At 40.7% G+C, this 17724-nt stretch overlaps 1 protein-coding gene across 4 annotated transcripts in view; it reads right to left on the bottom strand.

Annotated features, from left to right (window-relative positions):
* Nucleotides 1-5913: 5913 nt before the first annotated feature.
* LOC110078705 (uncharacterized) overlaps nucleotides 5914-17724 on the bottom strand; it is a 75723-nt gene continuing 63912 nt past the window's right edge. For all 4 annotated transcript variants that reach the window (XM_020793134.3, XM_020793135.3, XM_072991367.2 and 1 more), the window contains one exon: nucleotides 5914-8683. In XM_020793134.3, the coding sequence (XP_020648793.1) occupies nucleotides 8555-8683 (129 nt within the window). In that variant the 3' untranslated portion in view covers nucleotides 5914-8554. The remainder of the gene's footprint in view (nucleotides 8684-17724) is intronic.

Below are 17724 nucleotides of genomic sequence, written 5' to 3'. Positions count from 1 at the left end.
CTTAGTCTACATGTAATGTTCCCGTCCTACAAATGAGTTTCGGTATTGTTGACTTTGTGCGGAAGCTGGCGACTTGAAATCACCATCAAAGATCATCTGAAGTGAAGGAAAGCTATTTACTAAGGACATTACATGCCATCTTGTATTCACAGTAAAAACAAATGAAATAGGACAAAGAGGGAAGGAAGCCTAAGGACCGGTCTGTGTCTCTACTGCCCCTGCAGGCTCACAGGTCCTTGTACAAGTGTACAGTAACTGGATTTTCCTCCATTTCCTTTGTGCCTGAGCTGGCAGGCTGATGAAGTAAGAAAGGAATGTCCTGTGGGAGAGACCTGAACCCAGATAAGAAGCAAGCATGAACTTACAGTTGACCCCATTATTCAGCAACTATAAGACTGGCCTACATCTATTGTCTTAGAAATTACTGTACAACATAAATATAATAGGGTTAATCTATACAAATCTAGTGAGCTGGCTGAATAATCAACAAATAAAGAGATTCATGTCCGTAAATCTGGAGGTCTTGTTACAATTATTCATATTAAAATGGAAACAACTTTTATTTACCATAAATGTCTATACCGGTTATTATGCAGGCCTTAAGTTCATTGCCTGTAACTTCAATTTACTGTATTCCGCTTTATCTGAAGCAACAGTCTGCTATAGTTTTACTAGAGTGCTTCAGTTATCTTAATGTTTACAATAGTAATGGTGGTCAAACTGACCCATAATTATTCTGTAGGATGCCAATGGTGAGATACATGCATCATGCTCTTGTGCCCAACTATGCAAACACAACTTTCCCCTTAGTTTCAGCAGAAGAATCAGTCTGCAGTTTTTTTCATCTCTAGAAACACAAAAATGCAAAGCACTTCAAGCACTCTCTGAGTGGTTTACAAGTTAATTATGCAGGCTACATATTGCACCCCCCAAGCAAGCTGGGTACTCATTTTACCGACCTCGGAAGGATAGAAGGCTGAGTCAACCTTGAGCCGGCTACCTGGGATTGAGCCCCGGGTCCTGAGCACAGTTTTGGCTGCAGTACAGCAGTTTAACTACTGCACCATGAGGCTCAACACAAAGACCTACGGGCTCCTGTACAGACAGTGGTTTACCACAGTTGCCCAACAAATATATGTTAACTATAAATAGATTATTTAAATCTATAGTCACTTGTGAATATAGATTTAATTACAAGAGTGACTAAGTTTTGACGTTCTCAGTAAATTCAACAGGGCTAATGTCATGGTTATGTTATGTCCAAAGGGAAGTTGATTTGCTTGGATCACATGGTCGCTGTGATAGGAAATCAATTCCTTCCTTACTGAATATGCTGAATATTTTGCAAGTCAAACTTTTTTTCCTCCTCATATGATTGTCAAACCCCTGATCTCACCCTCCTGCTTTGTGTACTAGCTATGTACTTTCCTCCTGCCTATTTGGTCTCAAAATAACCAGACTTCAGTCAGATTAGCAATTGATTCTTTTATGGCTATCTCATTGGTCCACTATCTTACCCTTATATAAAGGATTTCATCATCATCTTAGAACTGCAGAACTGGAAAGGACCTTTTTGCCTAAGGCTTGTTATGCAACATATACAATCCTAATTCTGACTACATATCTTTCATATTGTGTTCATAGCGGTCATCAAAAAAGGTTGAGAATGGCTTTTTAGAGCACCGCCCAGGTAACAGCTGGAGACTCTCAAATCTTAAATTATCACTTTTAAAATTACAATTTCCAGAATCCTTCAAGCAACTTGATCATCCCAGGGTAACTACTGATCACCATTTGTGGTGCTGGAGATTCAAGAAGGGCACCTCAGCCAGCTTCAGAGTGGGTTCTGCTGCTCTGCTGGCACCCTAGGAGCAGCTCAAGATATTATATGGCACTGCTGGTCTTGCACTCAATGATCTGACTAGTGGAATGTTCATGTTCACCAAAACATATTTGAAGCAGGAGGTGCTTTAAATCACATGTGTGAAAAGTGTGTTTAAGGTACTGGCCTAGGGCTATTCTTTGTCTAACCCCTTTTAATGAAATAACTCTAGGATATTCTAGCCCAAAGGAGTCCTTATAAATCCCTATAAATCTAACATACCTATAAATGCAACATCATCTAGACCAGTGGTCCCCAACCTTGGGCCTCCAGATGTTCTTGGACTTCAACTCCCAGAAATCCTGGCCAGCAGAGGTGATGGTGAAGGCTTCTGGGAGTTGTAGTCTAAGAACATCTGGAGGCCCAAGGTTGGTGACCACTGATTTAGACCACTTTCTCCAACTTGCTGCTCTCCTGCTATATACAAACTATAATACTGATCATCCCTGACCATCAGCTACGCTGGCTGGGGCTGATGGAAGTTGCAGCCCTCCACATCTGCAGGACAGCAGATTTTAAGATGCTGCTCCAGATGCTGCCACTGGAGCAGTCCAAAGAACTCATTGGCAGAGTATGGAAGAGACATTTTCTCTATTTAATATTTTTTAAAAATGAACCAAATGATACCAGCAATGTGGAGAAACCTATATGGGTTTGGTTCAATTAAGGTTTTTATCTGAGCAAGCATATTCCTTTAGCCAGTTTAGTGTAGTGGTTAAAATGTCTGACTAAGATCAAGGAGACCAATTTGCCATGAAACAAACAGATGTCTTTGAGCCAGTCACGTACTCTTAGCCCAACCTACCTATCAGGGTTGTTGGAAAGGAAGGAGAGGCATATACACTCTGCCTTGAGTTTCTTGGAGAAAAGGTGGAATACAAACAGAAAAGAATAATCTCAAATAAATTTGCACAACACTTGTCAGCCCACTCAGACAGACAGCTGGGGGTGGTCGACAAAATGCTTTCCCTTCTAATACAAAATATAAAGTTGTAAAGAATGGGAAAAAAACATGCTGTTTGTGAATAAAAGGTTCGCCCCTAAGGATAGATCATGTTGCACCAGCTGCAGTGTGTGTGTGTGTGTGTGTGTGTGTGTGTCTGTGTGTCTGTGTGTGTCTGTCTGTGGGCAACATCTAGGAAGGTTTCAATACACAAGATGGCTGAGGTTTAGAAGCACTGTCTTCATTTTGCTTTTCTCTCCACCTCAGGACCTAAATAATCTGCTTTCACCTTGAAGGGGAAACACCTGCACCAATGTAGTTTGGACTCAACAGGATGAGGGCTGGCAGTCTAAAGTTACTGGAACAGTCCTGGCTGCTCAACCGCAAGGCCAACTGCCAACCAGCTGTGTGAGGTTTATATAACAAATGCAACCTCTGAACTGAAAAAAAGAGTGATGGCATCTAAAACAACAGCCAACATAGTAGAATTAATACATAAGAACAGCTGTACAAATTAACTGAACAACAGTTTGTTCATTAGGACTAAGCAGGCTTCTCTTATCCTCTAGATTTGTGGAGAACATCTGACCTTGGGTTTTCAGATGTTTTTGGACTAAAACTCCCAGAAGCCTACACCACTAGCTGTACTGGTCAGGATTTCTGAGAGTTTAGTTCAAGAACATGTAGGGAATCATTGTTCTAGGTCAAGTTCATGTTAACAGTGGCATAACCTGCTTAATCATGGTCTGAACTTGGCGTATGAAGCAACCTCCTTACTGAGGCTAACCAGGTCTGGATCTGATCAGGGACTGGAGAGGTGACTTCCAGACAAGGGTGACTTCCCTTTCACTTCTATCATAGATGAAAGTCAGGATCTGATTTTTTTAAAAACACACACACAACAACAACATCATCGGGCAACATTGCAGCAAGACTTTGAATCCAAAGTATCACCAGCAGAGAAAAACTTTTGGCTAAGTGAACATCTGATCTTCTGTGAAAATTTTCTTGTTGCTTGTTCAAATTTGAGTAGCCTCCTGGTACAGAAAAAAAGGATTTTTAAAAAATTGTTAATTCAACTTTTAAAAAAATTAACAATTCAAAAAAAAATCGATAGTTGCTGTGGGTTTTTCAGGCTCTTTGGCCATGTTCTGAAGGTTGTTCTTCCGAAAAAAATCCTCTTTGTCTACTCTACAGTGGACCCTCGACTTACAGATGGCTCCACTTACAGACTTTTCAAGTTACAGACGTCTCTGGCCGCAAAATTTAGGTTTGACTTGCAGCCAGAGAATCGACCTACAGACTGGAAAACCCCCCAAAATGGAACAAAAACAGCCGGTTACGGATTAATCGGCTTTCAATGCATTGTAGGTCAATGGAGCCTCGACCTACAGACTTTTCGACTTGCGGGCACCGTTCCAATACGGATTAATTCCGTAAGTCAAGGGTCCACTATAATTTGAACAAGCAACAAGAAAATTTTTCATGCAGGATCATACATTCACTTAGTCAAAGTTTAGAAAAGTTACTTTCTGGACCAACAACTCCTAGAATCCCCCAGTGGCCATTGGGGCATTTCAGAAGGTACAGTCCCAAAGAATGAACAGTGTAAGGTCTGCATTTAGCTTAGTATCTCTGCCATTGTAATCATTCAGACATACTTGGGAGAAACTACATGTTACATTAGCCATGTTGGTGTGCCACTTCTATTTTGAAAGGGAGGGTGGGTTGAGAGCCTCCTCTGGCAAATGCTTCCTATCTGCTTCAAGACCCAACATCAATATCCCGCCACAAATCTCCAATTTTGGTGCCGTTTGTCCCCAAACATGCTACTAACAACAAATACTACATCTGGGGCAAACAACATCCCAAACAGAGGTGGACTGTTTTGAAGGTACAGTACAGGTGTCCATGCTTCATCAAGAGTTTGTTTCATATCTAAGGCCCACAAAGCTAATTTTCCTTCAATCGGACACGACTAAATGACTAAACAACAACAAAGATAATTTTTTGTAAGATAAAAAAGAAAACATGAACAGCATAATATGTAATTTGTTTGTTGTGACTTGTAGCTGACCATCCATTCCTCAATGTGAAGACCTGTTCTATCTCTCTAAATTTGGACGAGCTGGTTTTTTGATACTGCAACACAGCCAGTGAGGATCTTGGGGACTGTAGTCCAAATAAAGTAACTTTTACAATCTGATCTGTCATGACAAACAGCACTGGTAAGGTCAATTTCCCCAACAAATAACACGATCTCATATTTCACAGAAGTGCTTCCAAAGCTGGGACAATTTTGGAGAATTATAATGAATTCTGCCATCAATAATAATATGTTTAACCCCCCCCCCCCCACTCTAATGAACTCCAGGACAGGCTTTCCTTGCCTCAAGGTTGCTCCTCAGAGTAACCCTCTACTTACTAGCAGCCAAGCATCCATACACCTGACAAGAACAACTAAACCTACTCTGAATAATGGATGGATCATTAGGTAGCTTTTGTGTGGACCCACATTTTCAGGAGCATTTACTCTTCAAACATCCTCAACCCAAGCCAGTGTCCTCCTGCCTCCAGGAATTTGAAAGCCATCCTTTATGGATACTATACAGCCAAACAGCTGAAAATGACCTTGTCACCACCGTTCTGTGGAAAGAAGACTAACACCAGATTGTTCCTTCTGTTGTGCAGGATGGGCGAGATTTCTTGGGGAAAAATTACTGCACATTGATTTTTCCCCCCATTTTGGTTGACCAGTAAAAGGCAGTTTGGAAAAAAGGTAGGTACATTTTGGACAACATCGCCTGCAGTCTCCCAGCCAGCACAGCATGGCTTCTGGGATTCTAGAAGTCTGGAAAATAGACAAATGTGATGGTGGATGGGGAAGAGTTGTGCCATTCCAATAATCTGAAGACGGCCAAATCCATTTCTGCAGAAGGCCCTGAACAGGCACAGCTCATTCTGATTGAGGCAGCTCCTTGTTGTGGGATGTACAGAACACTTTTGGACAGAGCTCTGAGGGCCCCATGCATACTACAAAAGAAGCAAAGAAGGCGTGGAGCAAAGAGCGAGGAAACAGGAGTGAATATAGCAGCAGTTAAAGTTTAACTTTATTGTTCTGACTGAAAAACCAGTGAGAGAGCAATGTTACAATAAGTAATAAAGGAAGGCCACATTCAACAGAGGTCACCTTCCCCTCTGTTCTTTCACCTCGGAGCGTCAGATGGGACGGTATCGTCTTGGCCAATCAAAAGTAGACAGCTATTCAGCAAAAGAAAAAAAGGCATTCTGCACAAGAGAGGGTGGCTTTTGATAGAGGAGTAAGCTCCTCCATACCTCTCCTCACCATGACACACATTGGCTGTTTGCAGGCCAAACCCAACTTACAGAAACAGTAAAAACAGTTCACATTTGCCCTTGTCATTTCTATAGAAAAATCAAGCTCATGACGACAGATCCCATCATACCATGGTGCCTGCAGAAAAATCACAGTTAAGATCCAAAGGAAGAAAATGAATTCTCTCTTCTTCCACTAAAAAGAGAAAAACACATGTTTTTAAACATCTGTCTTGTTGCATTGCATTGCTGATTTTATTCTCATCAGAGCATACCCAATGGACAAAGAACAGCTTAATTTTTCTCTTATCAATATGCTGGTGGAAAAGAGGGCTGTTCACATCTATGAACCTGATGTGGAACTGTGTAATGAGAAATCAATACATGGGGTCCCTTTATCTTAATGCTCCCTGCCAGTAGCACAACATCACTACAGGAAGGACTAAGTGCAGCATTGTTAATGCACACTCATAGCTTAAAAGAGTTTCTGGCCTTCAGCTTCCAACACATCATCAACGAGTGAAGTTGGCCTTGTCCACATGGGCGACATTCCATGGCAGAAATCAAAACCTAATGTCCTAAATGCAAAAGACAATGATCTGAAACCAGCAAAAATTGCATTTCCCAAATAATTGTTTTAGATTTTTTTTAAAATGGATATCAAGCAGCGTGAGTGCTTCCAAGATTATCCACCACATTATTAGTACACAGGTAAGATAAACATTTGAGTAGATACCCTTGAAATCATATAGTCACAGAGAACAGTGTAAAACTTCAATTTCCTAAAGCTCAGTACACACCAGGTATCACTGAGTTAGCAGGAGACCCTATAGAATTTCAGCCACTTAACAGCAGAAATGCTCCGTTTCTCCAGGTCTATTCTGGTGGTCATCAAGCATGTCGTTTAGCCTCACTTTTTCCAGCATCACTTTGGCTGTAGAAAAACACTGCATCTGAAAGATAGTGCTTCTTCTACCGACAGAGGTTCTCTATATGAGAATGAACCCCTATTATTCCATGTTTTTGCACATGTGGACATCCTGCAAGGGTAGAAGATGCTCTTCCTATCAGGCACACTGCCTTCTAGCAAGCAAAGGAACATGGGAAGGAGGGGAGGCTAGCGCATTCCCTTCCGTGAATATTTCAGCAACACAGTTAGGGAATCACCATTGTGTGAGGATGGTGTCATAACCTGTTATTGAAACAGTTCTGTCACTCTGCTTTCCCATCTCCTATACCTGCATGAGCTACTTATGCAAATGGGTGGGAACACTCACAAATTGTTGTCTCCACTACGTAAAATAAACCTAAACTGGTGGAGTTACATACAAAAGGAAAGGCACTCCTCCACCCACCCTGGGGCTTCTATCCCTTGCACTGCTATTCCAGCATAGCTCCAATATACTGGGACAAACAGGTGGGGCCAAGCATGTGGTTTAGCACCTGTACCTACAGTTGCAGTTTTCATACATGTTCTACAGACACAGAGAATAGAGATATAAGGAAGTGACACACATACAGCTCATAAGATTGTGGAAGGGGCTGAAGTGAGAGGAAATTGGGCCTCTTCACATTTCCTCATGGATTCTAGATAAAACCAACATCTGATCTGTCACAGCATGCTCTGTTTCTCCTTATATTTTTTCAAACGTTCCCCCTCCCCGCCCATGGAGAAAGTATTTTTAAGAGCATATGCTACTACTGTTTATTAGAGGTTTGTATGTTTGCATTTTTGGGACTACAGCTCCCAGAATTCCTCAAAAGCACGGCCACTGGCCATGCAACTTTGGGAACTCTCTGAGTTGTAGTTCAAAAAAAGCAAATATTTCGTGATTTATTGAAGCCATTCACCTCTCCTGTACACTTCTCACTTTCGCCTATAACTTTGTCACATGTGAACAAAACATCCTCCACAGACAGCTAACGCCGGCTCTATATAAGGCCAGCTCTGTCTTGACATTAACAGTCAACAGTGAGATCCTTGGAGAGTAATCAAGTCCACTTGGATAGCCCTGTGTAGAAAGAACAGGTCAGCTAGACTTGGAGCAGGAAACCAATGAAACCTGCTTATTGATCACACTCCAGCACATGCATGACGGTTCCTTCATTAGGGCAACATCCCAACATTCTTTGATATGACACTAGCTTTCTGTTTACCAGAAGCCATCTTGTTAATTGCACTATGGCTTACAAGCCTAACTTGCTCAATGCACATACATTCCCTTCCTGTCAATATTCCGAAGTCACAACAGCATGAAAACCAGACATGAGAAAAATCACTCATCTCCTGTTAACCAAGGATCTCAGTGGTTATTTCAGATTCAGGTCCTCCCATAACATGTCCCTGCTGGGCCATTGATTGATATGATTCCTGAGAGTTTTGAGGACTTCCTTCAGTAGGCACATGATGGTTCTTCAACTGGAGCTACCGGGCTCAGAGGCTTCAAGGTGCTCAGGGATCGGAAGGCAAACATTGACGGGTCATACACAAAATGAGGTGGTGGTCGGCTCCCATTGATATGCTGTGCAGGAAAAAAGGAAAAGGTAAGACTCATTTGAAATGAAATGGTGTCTGGTAACAAGTGTCCTAATCAATTATTATATCTAAAACAGAATGACAGAGATGGCTTTATCAAACAATAAATCAGCAAAACAACCATAACCTGCACATTCAAAGTCTCAAGCATCAATAAAAAAACCAGCAGGAGTCAACTTATCATTGTATGTTATGAAAAAGCACATCTAAACAAGTTTATTTTAAACAGAAGCCCTATGCAAGCATTCAGTATAAATATTAATTTTAAACCCATGAGAACAAGGACTGGGGTGGTCAGGTAGAGAACTTAACCCGAGGAGTGAACTCTATGTGAGAAGCATGTCCATGTTTTTGAGGGCTTCCATTCTCTTGGAGAGCCTCCAGAAATACAGACATCTCTCTCCTTCAGATTCAGGTTTCGCATATGAGAGTAAGGAGCGGGGATAAGGAGCATGTTTAGCCAGCTCCTTCTTCTCACAAGTTTTGATAAAATGTTTTACTGAATGTCTAAATAACATAGACAGGCGTTAAGAGAAGGCATCGTCTCTTATGCTCTTCAGATACTAGAGGGAATATTGAGCACAGCCGTCTCTGAAAACCACAGTGGATAGGAAAACCAACTTATTTGGTCTTTCTGATACTATCTCTGTGCTCTACTTAATATCATATTTTGTTTCTTGAACTGACTTGGGAAAAAACGACTATGCCGTCTAAAGAGTTTTAGTCCGAAAAAGGCAATGTTTTAAAGATCTGCATAAATAAGGTTTACCGTTCAGGACACCAACCATATTCTGCTGGGTAGGAATTGCTTTGATAAGTGAGAGACCCATCGACTGAACTCATTTGATGCTATACAGAACACCAAGGGCTAGTCTACTCTCTATGACCTTTGTTAAAATTGTCACCAGCCCTTTTGCTACGTACAAAAGGAAAATCCAAATCAGAACTGCATTTGATGAAGAGAACTGGCAATGACATGAGGGGACTATGTATTGGATGTAACCAGGCAGACTCTATATGTCCTGCTAATTCTTTTCCTGCTTCCTCCCACAGTGCTCTTAAATGCTAGTGTTTGCTCAGTCATCTTGGATGGAAGGCCCTTTTTGCAAAGTATTAGGATTCCCCCCCCCCCAAACGATTAGCAAGTCTTTGTATCCTGAGGTGACCTCTGACATTTCATAGCCATGTCTGTCATAAGGTGGTCACTGTATCCGGGATTTCAGCCTTTGATCCCTGGACATTCCCTAAATGGATTCTGACTTACAATCAAGCAGTTAAAAGGTCATGAACAGAAAAACATTATGTGTGGCTGACCCAGGCATTGGGGTCAAATCCCTTTGTCAAGAGGGGAAAGGGTCCATCAGATTATCTGGTTCATTCCCTCAGCAATGCAACTGTGTTTCCTAGCATAGGAAAACAGGAAAGGCATTGGGGTTTCAATAGAAGACAAGAGTCAGCATACTGAAAACATGGCCATAGAAGGCACCATCGATTAGAAAAAAATACTTGCAATCCGGGTCATACAGAGTTCTGTACACACGTAACACATAGGGTTACCTGATCTTCCTTAAAGTGATCCTTCCATTTGTTGGCAAATTGGTCCAGCCCAGCCCCATAAAGTAGCAGCCTAGCATATGGATCAAAAAGGTCTCGCTTGGGCACAGACTGGGGTCAGGGTTGAGCACAATAACCTTATCATTAGTTTTATTTATATGCTGCATTTCTCCCAACAAGGGTCCCAAAGCGGCTCACAACATTAAAATTCACACAATTTAGAAACACAATAAGTTAAATACTGTATTAAAAGATACATTAAACAATATATGATTTAAAATACAATTGAAAGATTAGAACATAAAAAAGATTAAAATTTCTGCTAAATTGGGGTTCAGGGATTCAGTTATAATTGTTAAGAAAAGTATTTTCACTTGCATGGCAATAACCCAGTTATCAAGACAAAGGGAGTATCTGGGCAAAAGAACGTGACTGGGTTAAAAATATACATGTGTTGAAATGCCAATGTAGGGAATTTTCAGAGGATTACTTATAACTGTCAGTAGCAACAAAAAAAATCTTATGAAAGCTTTAAGCCTAAAGAGTCACTCTGGCAGAAATTTCAAAGGCCACTTTGAAACATATATATATATATTTCATTTAGTTTAAGCGTGTGTATGTATATATATTATGTTCCATCCCATCAACTCGGAACCAACTTACGGAGAACCTAATAGGGCTTTCAAAGTGAGATATACAAGGAGTGGTTTTACCAGTTCCACACCCCCAGTGAGTGTCCATGGCTGAGAAGGGTTTTGAACCCAAGCCTTCTGAGTCTTAGTCCATAATTTTACCCACTGAATCACACTGGGTATCGCTTGTGTGGTGTGTGTGCATGCCTGTTTTTTTAATTTAGTTAAAGTGTTTGTTAGCTTCCTGCCCAGCAGAGCTCTCATATATGAAGTGATATCTTAAGTTGACAAGTATTTATACAAAAATTGAATCTATGCCTGTAGGTATGATTGTGAGCAGTGGTGTATAAGAAAAATGAAATGAAGAAAGTACTGTCTGTGATAATTACATCAAAGCTTAAATGTATTTTTAAGTGTTACATTTATACCTCACTCTTCCTCCTGTGAACTCAAGTCTGCATGCACGGTCCTTCTCCTGCCTACTTTATGTTCACTACAACCTTGGGTTGTACAGTGGTGTCTTGCAAGATGATTTTAATTCGTTCCGCGAAAATCATTGTCTTGCGAAAAAATCGTATGAAGGCGAGTGAAATTTATTCGACTTGCAAAGCATCGGTCTCGGGGGGAAAAAAGTCTTGCGAAGCATGGAAATAGAAAAAACCGTCTTGCGAAACACCATAGGTATCGCGAAAACCAATTGTCTTGCGGGTTTTTTTACCCCATGAGGCAATCATCTTGCGAGGCACCACTGTACATCATTCTGAGAGAATGGGACTACTGTAGCTCAAAGTCATCTCATGAGTTACATAGCCAAGGGATTGACAAGAACCCAGGTCTCTCAAATCCTAACCAACACTACAACTAAAAATCATACTAGTATGAGGCCACATGTACATGTGGACTTACATAAATCTATATAAACGAAGCACAAGCATCTAGAGCAAATAAATATATTTACCTGGTGTTTTTACAGTCTCTTGCTTCTCCAGCAGATTTAATATAACTAATACATTCAAGGATAAAACACACTGGCAAGACTGAGCAGTGAAGGGAAAAAACTACCTCTCTACAATTGTGTGGTTTGCATAATTCACCCCTGCACTGAAATCTCAGGTGAAGAAAAACAAGTACAAACATAAATGCATTTTATGATGTATCGTTTGCAACCCTGAAAAATCCATCTTGCCAAGAACTTTTGGACTTTACATCTAAGAGTAACTTTCCTAGCAAAATCCATCTTGCCATGAGCTTTTGGACTGTAAGTTCTTCACACTGATGCAAGTCTGATGAAATGGTGTTTGATCCACGAAAGCTTGCATATTGTATGATGAGGATCTTCATGCTGAACATGCAAAGATGGGATTGGGTTCTGGATTTAGGGCTAACCACACCTAAACATCTCTTGACCTCTACAAGCTTTTACCCCTGACACTTGAAATTTATCTGCTCAATAACAGGTAACAAAAGGTAATGGGGGGATCTTTTTTCAATAATACTGTACAGTTTTTAAAAGCCATATTTACATAAAAACAATCATCCCAATAAATGTCATACCAGCAGACATTCATATGAGATGCCGTCAAATTCTTAATTGCCTACACTTTCCACATCAATTCAGTTTATATTGCTTGTGCCTTCTAAGCAACTTAACAATGGTTATATAACAACAATTATACAATTTGTGTGGTGCTTTCTACACTTTTGCATGAATAGCTAGCTTAAAGGCGTATCTCCTCCAGCTGTTACATGGATTCTTCTCCAATTGTTCTCTCAAATCTGAATGTTCTGGAAAAATAATTCATGACCTGGAATAAACCCTTGCAGCTCATAGCTGTAGATTAAGATTTCATTCTGTTTTAAATTCAAAGTAGTAAGATATTTTTAACTGCAGAAGAAGGTCGCAAAACTAAAGATAATGGTAACACTAACAATCTAGACTAGAAGTGGGCAATTTTGGTGGTCCTGGGGGTAATTTTATGCAGGGGCTGCACAGTCCGCAAAAATAAAAAGATCTAGAAGTCTACTTCCAGTTTTGAGTAATGCATATTTTAAGATATTAAACAGTACAGAGGGGCACCGTGACCTACAGTACTTAAAAAGTGGATCATTACTCCTCAGAGGTCCCAAGGGAGAGCTGAGGTCCACAAAAACAGTCTCAAGCGGGAACATTTGCTGGTTAAAATTAAGAAACTGCAATCCTAGAAGTCCACAAAATGTTCCAATCCTAGACACCCACAAAGTGTTGCAAAGTGTTTTTTTGTAGGATTGCAAGTCGCCTTATACGTGTTGCGGTTCCTGTCAAATAATTTCTTTCCTGATCTGGCATGAAATGCCATCTTCTCCTTCCTATCAGGCATCAAATGTCTGAGGGCATTTCATTTTTATTTTGAGGTATTGTAAATATCAACTAAACCTCAGCAGTAGTTAACTCCTGTCTTTCAAGTGAATAATATCCTATAGCAATTATTTCCAAACTTGGAGGTTGGGACCCCCAAGAAGGTTGCAAAACATTTTCTAGAGGGGCGCGGGTCGCCTTATACATGTTGCAGCTTTTGTAAAATAATTTCTTTCTTGACCTTTTGAAGAGGGATATTAAACTTAGTGTGTATGTATATGTATGAGAAACAGGCCCTTAAGGGGAGAAAAAAGCCTCTCCTTTCTTAGAAGAGATGGCCTATTTATACAAATGTGGCAGGGATTCACAGGTTATTTGGCTATTATAAATAGGGGTCATGGCTTGAAAAAGGTTGGGAATCACTGCTATAAGAACTATTTCTTTATGGAATGAAGTGGGAATTAATACAGAGAACCTGAGAATCATATCCCTCTAAGCATCCAGAATCTAGTAAGTCAAGCAGCCACAGATTCTAAAGATACCTGGGGTCTTCCCATCATCCTGTCAAACCAGACAAAGTCACCCAGCAGAAGAAAAGTATTTACCTGCCTTTTGTTCCATTTGTCTCCATTGTTACTGCCCAAACAATGGGCATTAATAATCTACTGTAGTGAAATCAACCAGTCTACAATTCAATAAATACCTCTGTGATGTAATATGTAAAGAGATAGCGGGATTAGTCTGTTCTAGCATGTATAATAAAAGTAGGAACAAATTGTGGCATGTTTAAATCGTTAATCCTTTTTTTATTTTTGTTTGATTCTTGCTATACATGCAATACAAAATTTAAAAATATTTATCTGCCCATATGACAATATATCATAATTTCTGCCATTATTTTAAGCCCTGGTTGGAGAAGTAGTCTCACAATTTTCTATCACAGACCTGTGAGCTTGGTCAGAAAGATTCAAGAGACTTTCAAATCTTTATCTATGTGTAGGTAACTAGTAGTTTAAGGTGTTAAGATAGCTCCATGTAGGTCTTCTCCTGAGTTCTACTCCATCACTCTATCCACTGCACTACACAGGGTGTGTGGTTCTCTGCTGAAGTCAAAATGTGGGAGCTTCAGGACAGATGAAAGGAAGCACAACATGTACTGTATTTAAAACTGCTTCCAGTGAAATAGCTGTGTTAGCTTGTTGCAGCAAAAACAATGTAGAGCTTTCTGGAACCTTGAAAAAATAACAAGTTTTCTTTAGCATAAGCTTCTGTGGCGGCTACAGCCTTTGAACATTTATGCCAAATAAAACTTGCTAGTCTTTTAAGATGCTGCACAACTCCGTTGTTTCAGCTGAAGTATACAACTTGCAACCACAGGATGTAGTAACAAGTTCAACCTGGACAAGTTTAAAACAGGTGGGACAAATTTATGGAGGATGAGATTTTTAGTGGCTACTACTTATCAAAGATCAATATTACCTCCAGTACTAGAGGCAGTATGTCTTTCCATATCACCAGCTGGAAAGCATATACAGAACTGTGTAGTTACATCCATGCCCTGTTGCTGAGCTTCCCACAGACAACTGATTGTGGGTTGCTGACTTCTGATCTGAGCCACCCAAGCTTTACTAATGTTTTTATGATGATGGCACCTCCCCTTTCTGTTGCTTGCCTTTTCACCAGGATTAAGGAGCAATCAGTCATATAGTGGGATTAATCAAATGGTTAATCCCACTAGAATTAGACCTACTGAACCAACTCATTGATTTACAGTAACAAGTCCCATAGATTCAAGGAAGGGTTTACTAGGAGGGAAATAGATTTTGCTGATCTCCTTTAAATGCTTTGCCATTCTTGAAGAGATTATCTATCTATCTATCTATCTATCTATCTATCTATCTATCTATCTATCTATCTATCTATCTATCTATCTATCTATCTATCTATCTATCTATCTATCTATCTATCTATCTATCTATCTATCTATCCATCCATCCATCCATCCATCCATCCATCCATCCATCCATCCATCCATCCATCCATCCATCCATCCATCCATCCAATTTGGATCCTGCTCCCATTAGTGTTGAGGCACTACTCTGGGCAGGTTACAACACGTGTAATAGAAAACAAAAAATAAAAATAGATGAAAAGTAGCAACAATAACCCTAAAAAAACAGATGGCACTGACTAATCATATAAAGCCAGAGCGGACAAACAAAGAGAGTTGGGGAGGAGAAGAGGAGGGGGAAAGGGGGGAGGTAGTCAGCTGGGGTCTGTGTGGAAAGCCACTCTGCAGGCTTAATTGCTTCCTAAATGTCAGCAGGGAGAGTGCTAGAGGAAACTCCTCCAGAAGCTGGTTCTACTGCAAAGAAGGCCCTACCTTTTGTAAAGGATTTATGGGCTTCCCTTGGGGTGGCCACTTGGAGAAGCCTTGGTTGCGATGATCTTGCGTGTCAGGCAGATAACATTGAAGAAAGACGTTCCAACAAGTACCATGGGCCCAAATCATGGAGGGCTTTGTATGTGAGTGTCTAGGTTGTGAGATATCAGACACAGTATCAAAGCAGCATTAGTTACACATGGAGACCTTGGTACTTGTCAAGGAGAGATCTTTTCATTATAATGCAGAAGATTTCAATTAACAAACAACTGCCCATCATGAAGCTTGTTTCTACCAAGGGCCTCTCCACTTGCATACCACAGTGGTGTCTCACAATGGAAGATTTATAAATGCTTATCTTGATATTTATTTGCTTCACTGACTCTACAGTCTCCATTTTGGAAGTCACGCTGCCTACAACAGCACTGGTTATTACTTCGGTCTCAGTTTTCTAGGCTATTTTCTTCTCTCCCACCCCCAATTACTGTGCCATCTACTGTATACTTGAATAAGAATTCTGGAAACATGAAAGCTTACCTTATTTGGTATGTGTGTGTGTGTCTGTGTGTGTCTGTGTGTGTCTGTGTGTGAGTGTGATCCAATACAAATGTCCCACGATCCAGAATTTTGCTTGTACTTACAGATCACATGGCTGTTTTTTTAAAATTAAAGACTTCATCATCCATAGCTCTACCCAGGAAAATCATGTCCAGTTGCTCTACACATATACACAGGCACATCTACAAGCTTCAGTTAACAGCTAGAACACAGCAGAAGAGCCACATTTTGAAGAATCTCCATTCACCAGCTGCCTGCTGTGGCATTATGGATGGCGTGCGCTCCAGCAAGCCTCAGAGTGGGAGGGTAACATAGCAACCTTTATTCAGAGCTAAAGGGGCAGAATTAATCTGGCAGATTTGTCCCTCTTCTGTGCAAAGACGCCGTTTGCCAGTACCGTCAGAGACCAGAAAAGTGGACAAAGAGCCTGGCACTACGCTTCATTTAGAAATGCCAATCAATCAGGGTTGGTGAGCAAGTGGCAGCTGAATCGCTCTGCTGCAGGTGGGCAATATAGCTTGGGACAGAGGGTTGGGAGGAAAAATAAGAGAACTCCAGGGATGCACTCCAATTTCCTAGATGTACTGGCAGAAGAAGGACTAGAGTCTCTCAAAAGATACCCGTAACAGAAAACCAAAAGTCTTTCCCATAGGAAATCCAGTTTGACAGAACATCCATCATGGCAAAAAAGTGCAGCTTTGGGAATGGGAAAACTGGAAGATTAAAAGTTTCCCAGCCAGTTGGCCGGGGATGATAGCTGCTTATCAGTGTGCTACAGTTTCTAACAATTTCTGCATAGCCCTGATCATCATTTTACCAAAGCTTCACAACAGGGACATCAGGTGTTCAACCTTGTAATATGTTGCCATTTTATTTAACCTGGCACTATCCCACACAAAGGCTATCGAACAGTATTCAGCCAAGACAGGTTATCAGAGGTTCTACAATAAAGAGATTGGTAACAGAAGAACATGTGCAGCCAGGAAGGACAGCTTTGTTGTTTTGGAGGATTTTTTTTTAACTCTAAGGGATTAACACTGGTCCAACATGAGGGGCTGGAGACTGGCTCTCCCAGTTAGTCAGGCTTTGACTAAAACAAGCAAATGATGTTCGGCTGTTCAACTTCCAAAGGTTCGGTGGCTGCAAACCTCCCCAGGGATTTCTAGGAATGGCCCCACAGCACACTGTTGTTGCTGTTTGTTCTTTTCAGGTTTAAGAAGGGCCCTTCCCACTCTCTAACCAGCAGTGGGACACTATTCTGCTACATTCCAGCCTACATGTTTTAAACCCGAGGGATGACTTTTATCACTTCCCCTGTCCAGAGACTTTTTCAATAGATTATATGTTAACTCCAGATCTGGGAGGGGAAAAAAACATTTTGGAGGTTTAAAAGAGGCGGAGGGAGCTGCAAATGTGGGGAAATTGCCCTCACTTCTTCTAAAGGGAGAATTTATAAATATTATACATTTATTCTTCATTATCAATACATGAATAAATACAAATTTGTGAAAGAGCAAGCCCATGTAATGTTTTAATGCATGGAAGACAGAAATGGTCCAGAATCC

This window comes from Pogona vitticeps, chromosome 1 (assembly GCF_051106095.1).
Source record: "Pogona vitticeps strain Pit_001003342236 chromosome 1, PviZW2.1, whole genome shotgun sequence".
Taxonomy (NCBI): Eukaryota; Metazoa; Chordata; class Lepidosauria; order Squamata; family Agamidae; genus Pogona; species Pogona vitticeps.
The sequence above is the reverse complement of the archived record's forward strand: the minus strand, read 5'-3'. Positions and strand labels throughout refer to the sequence as shown.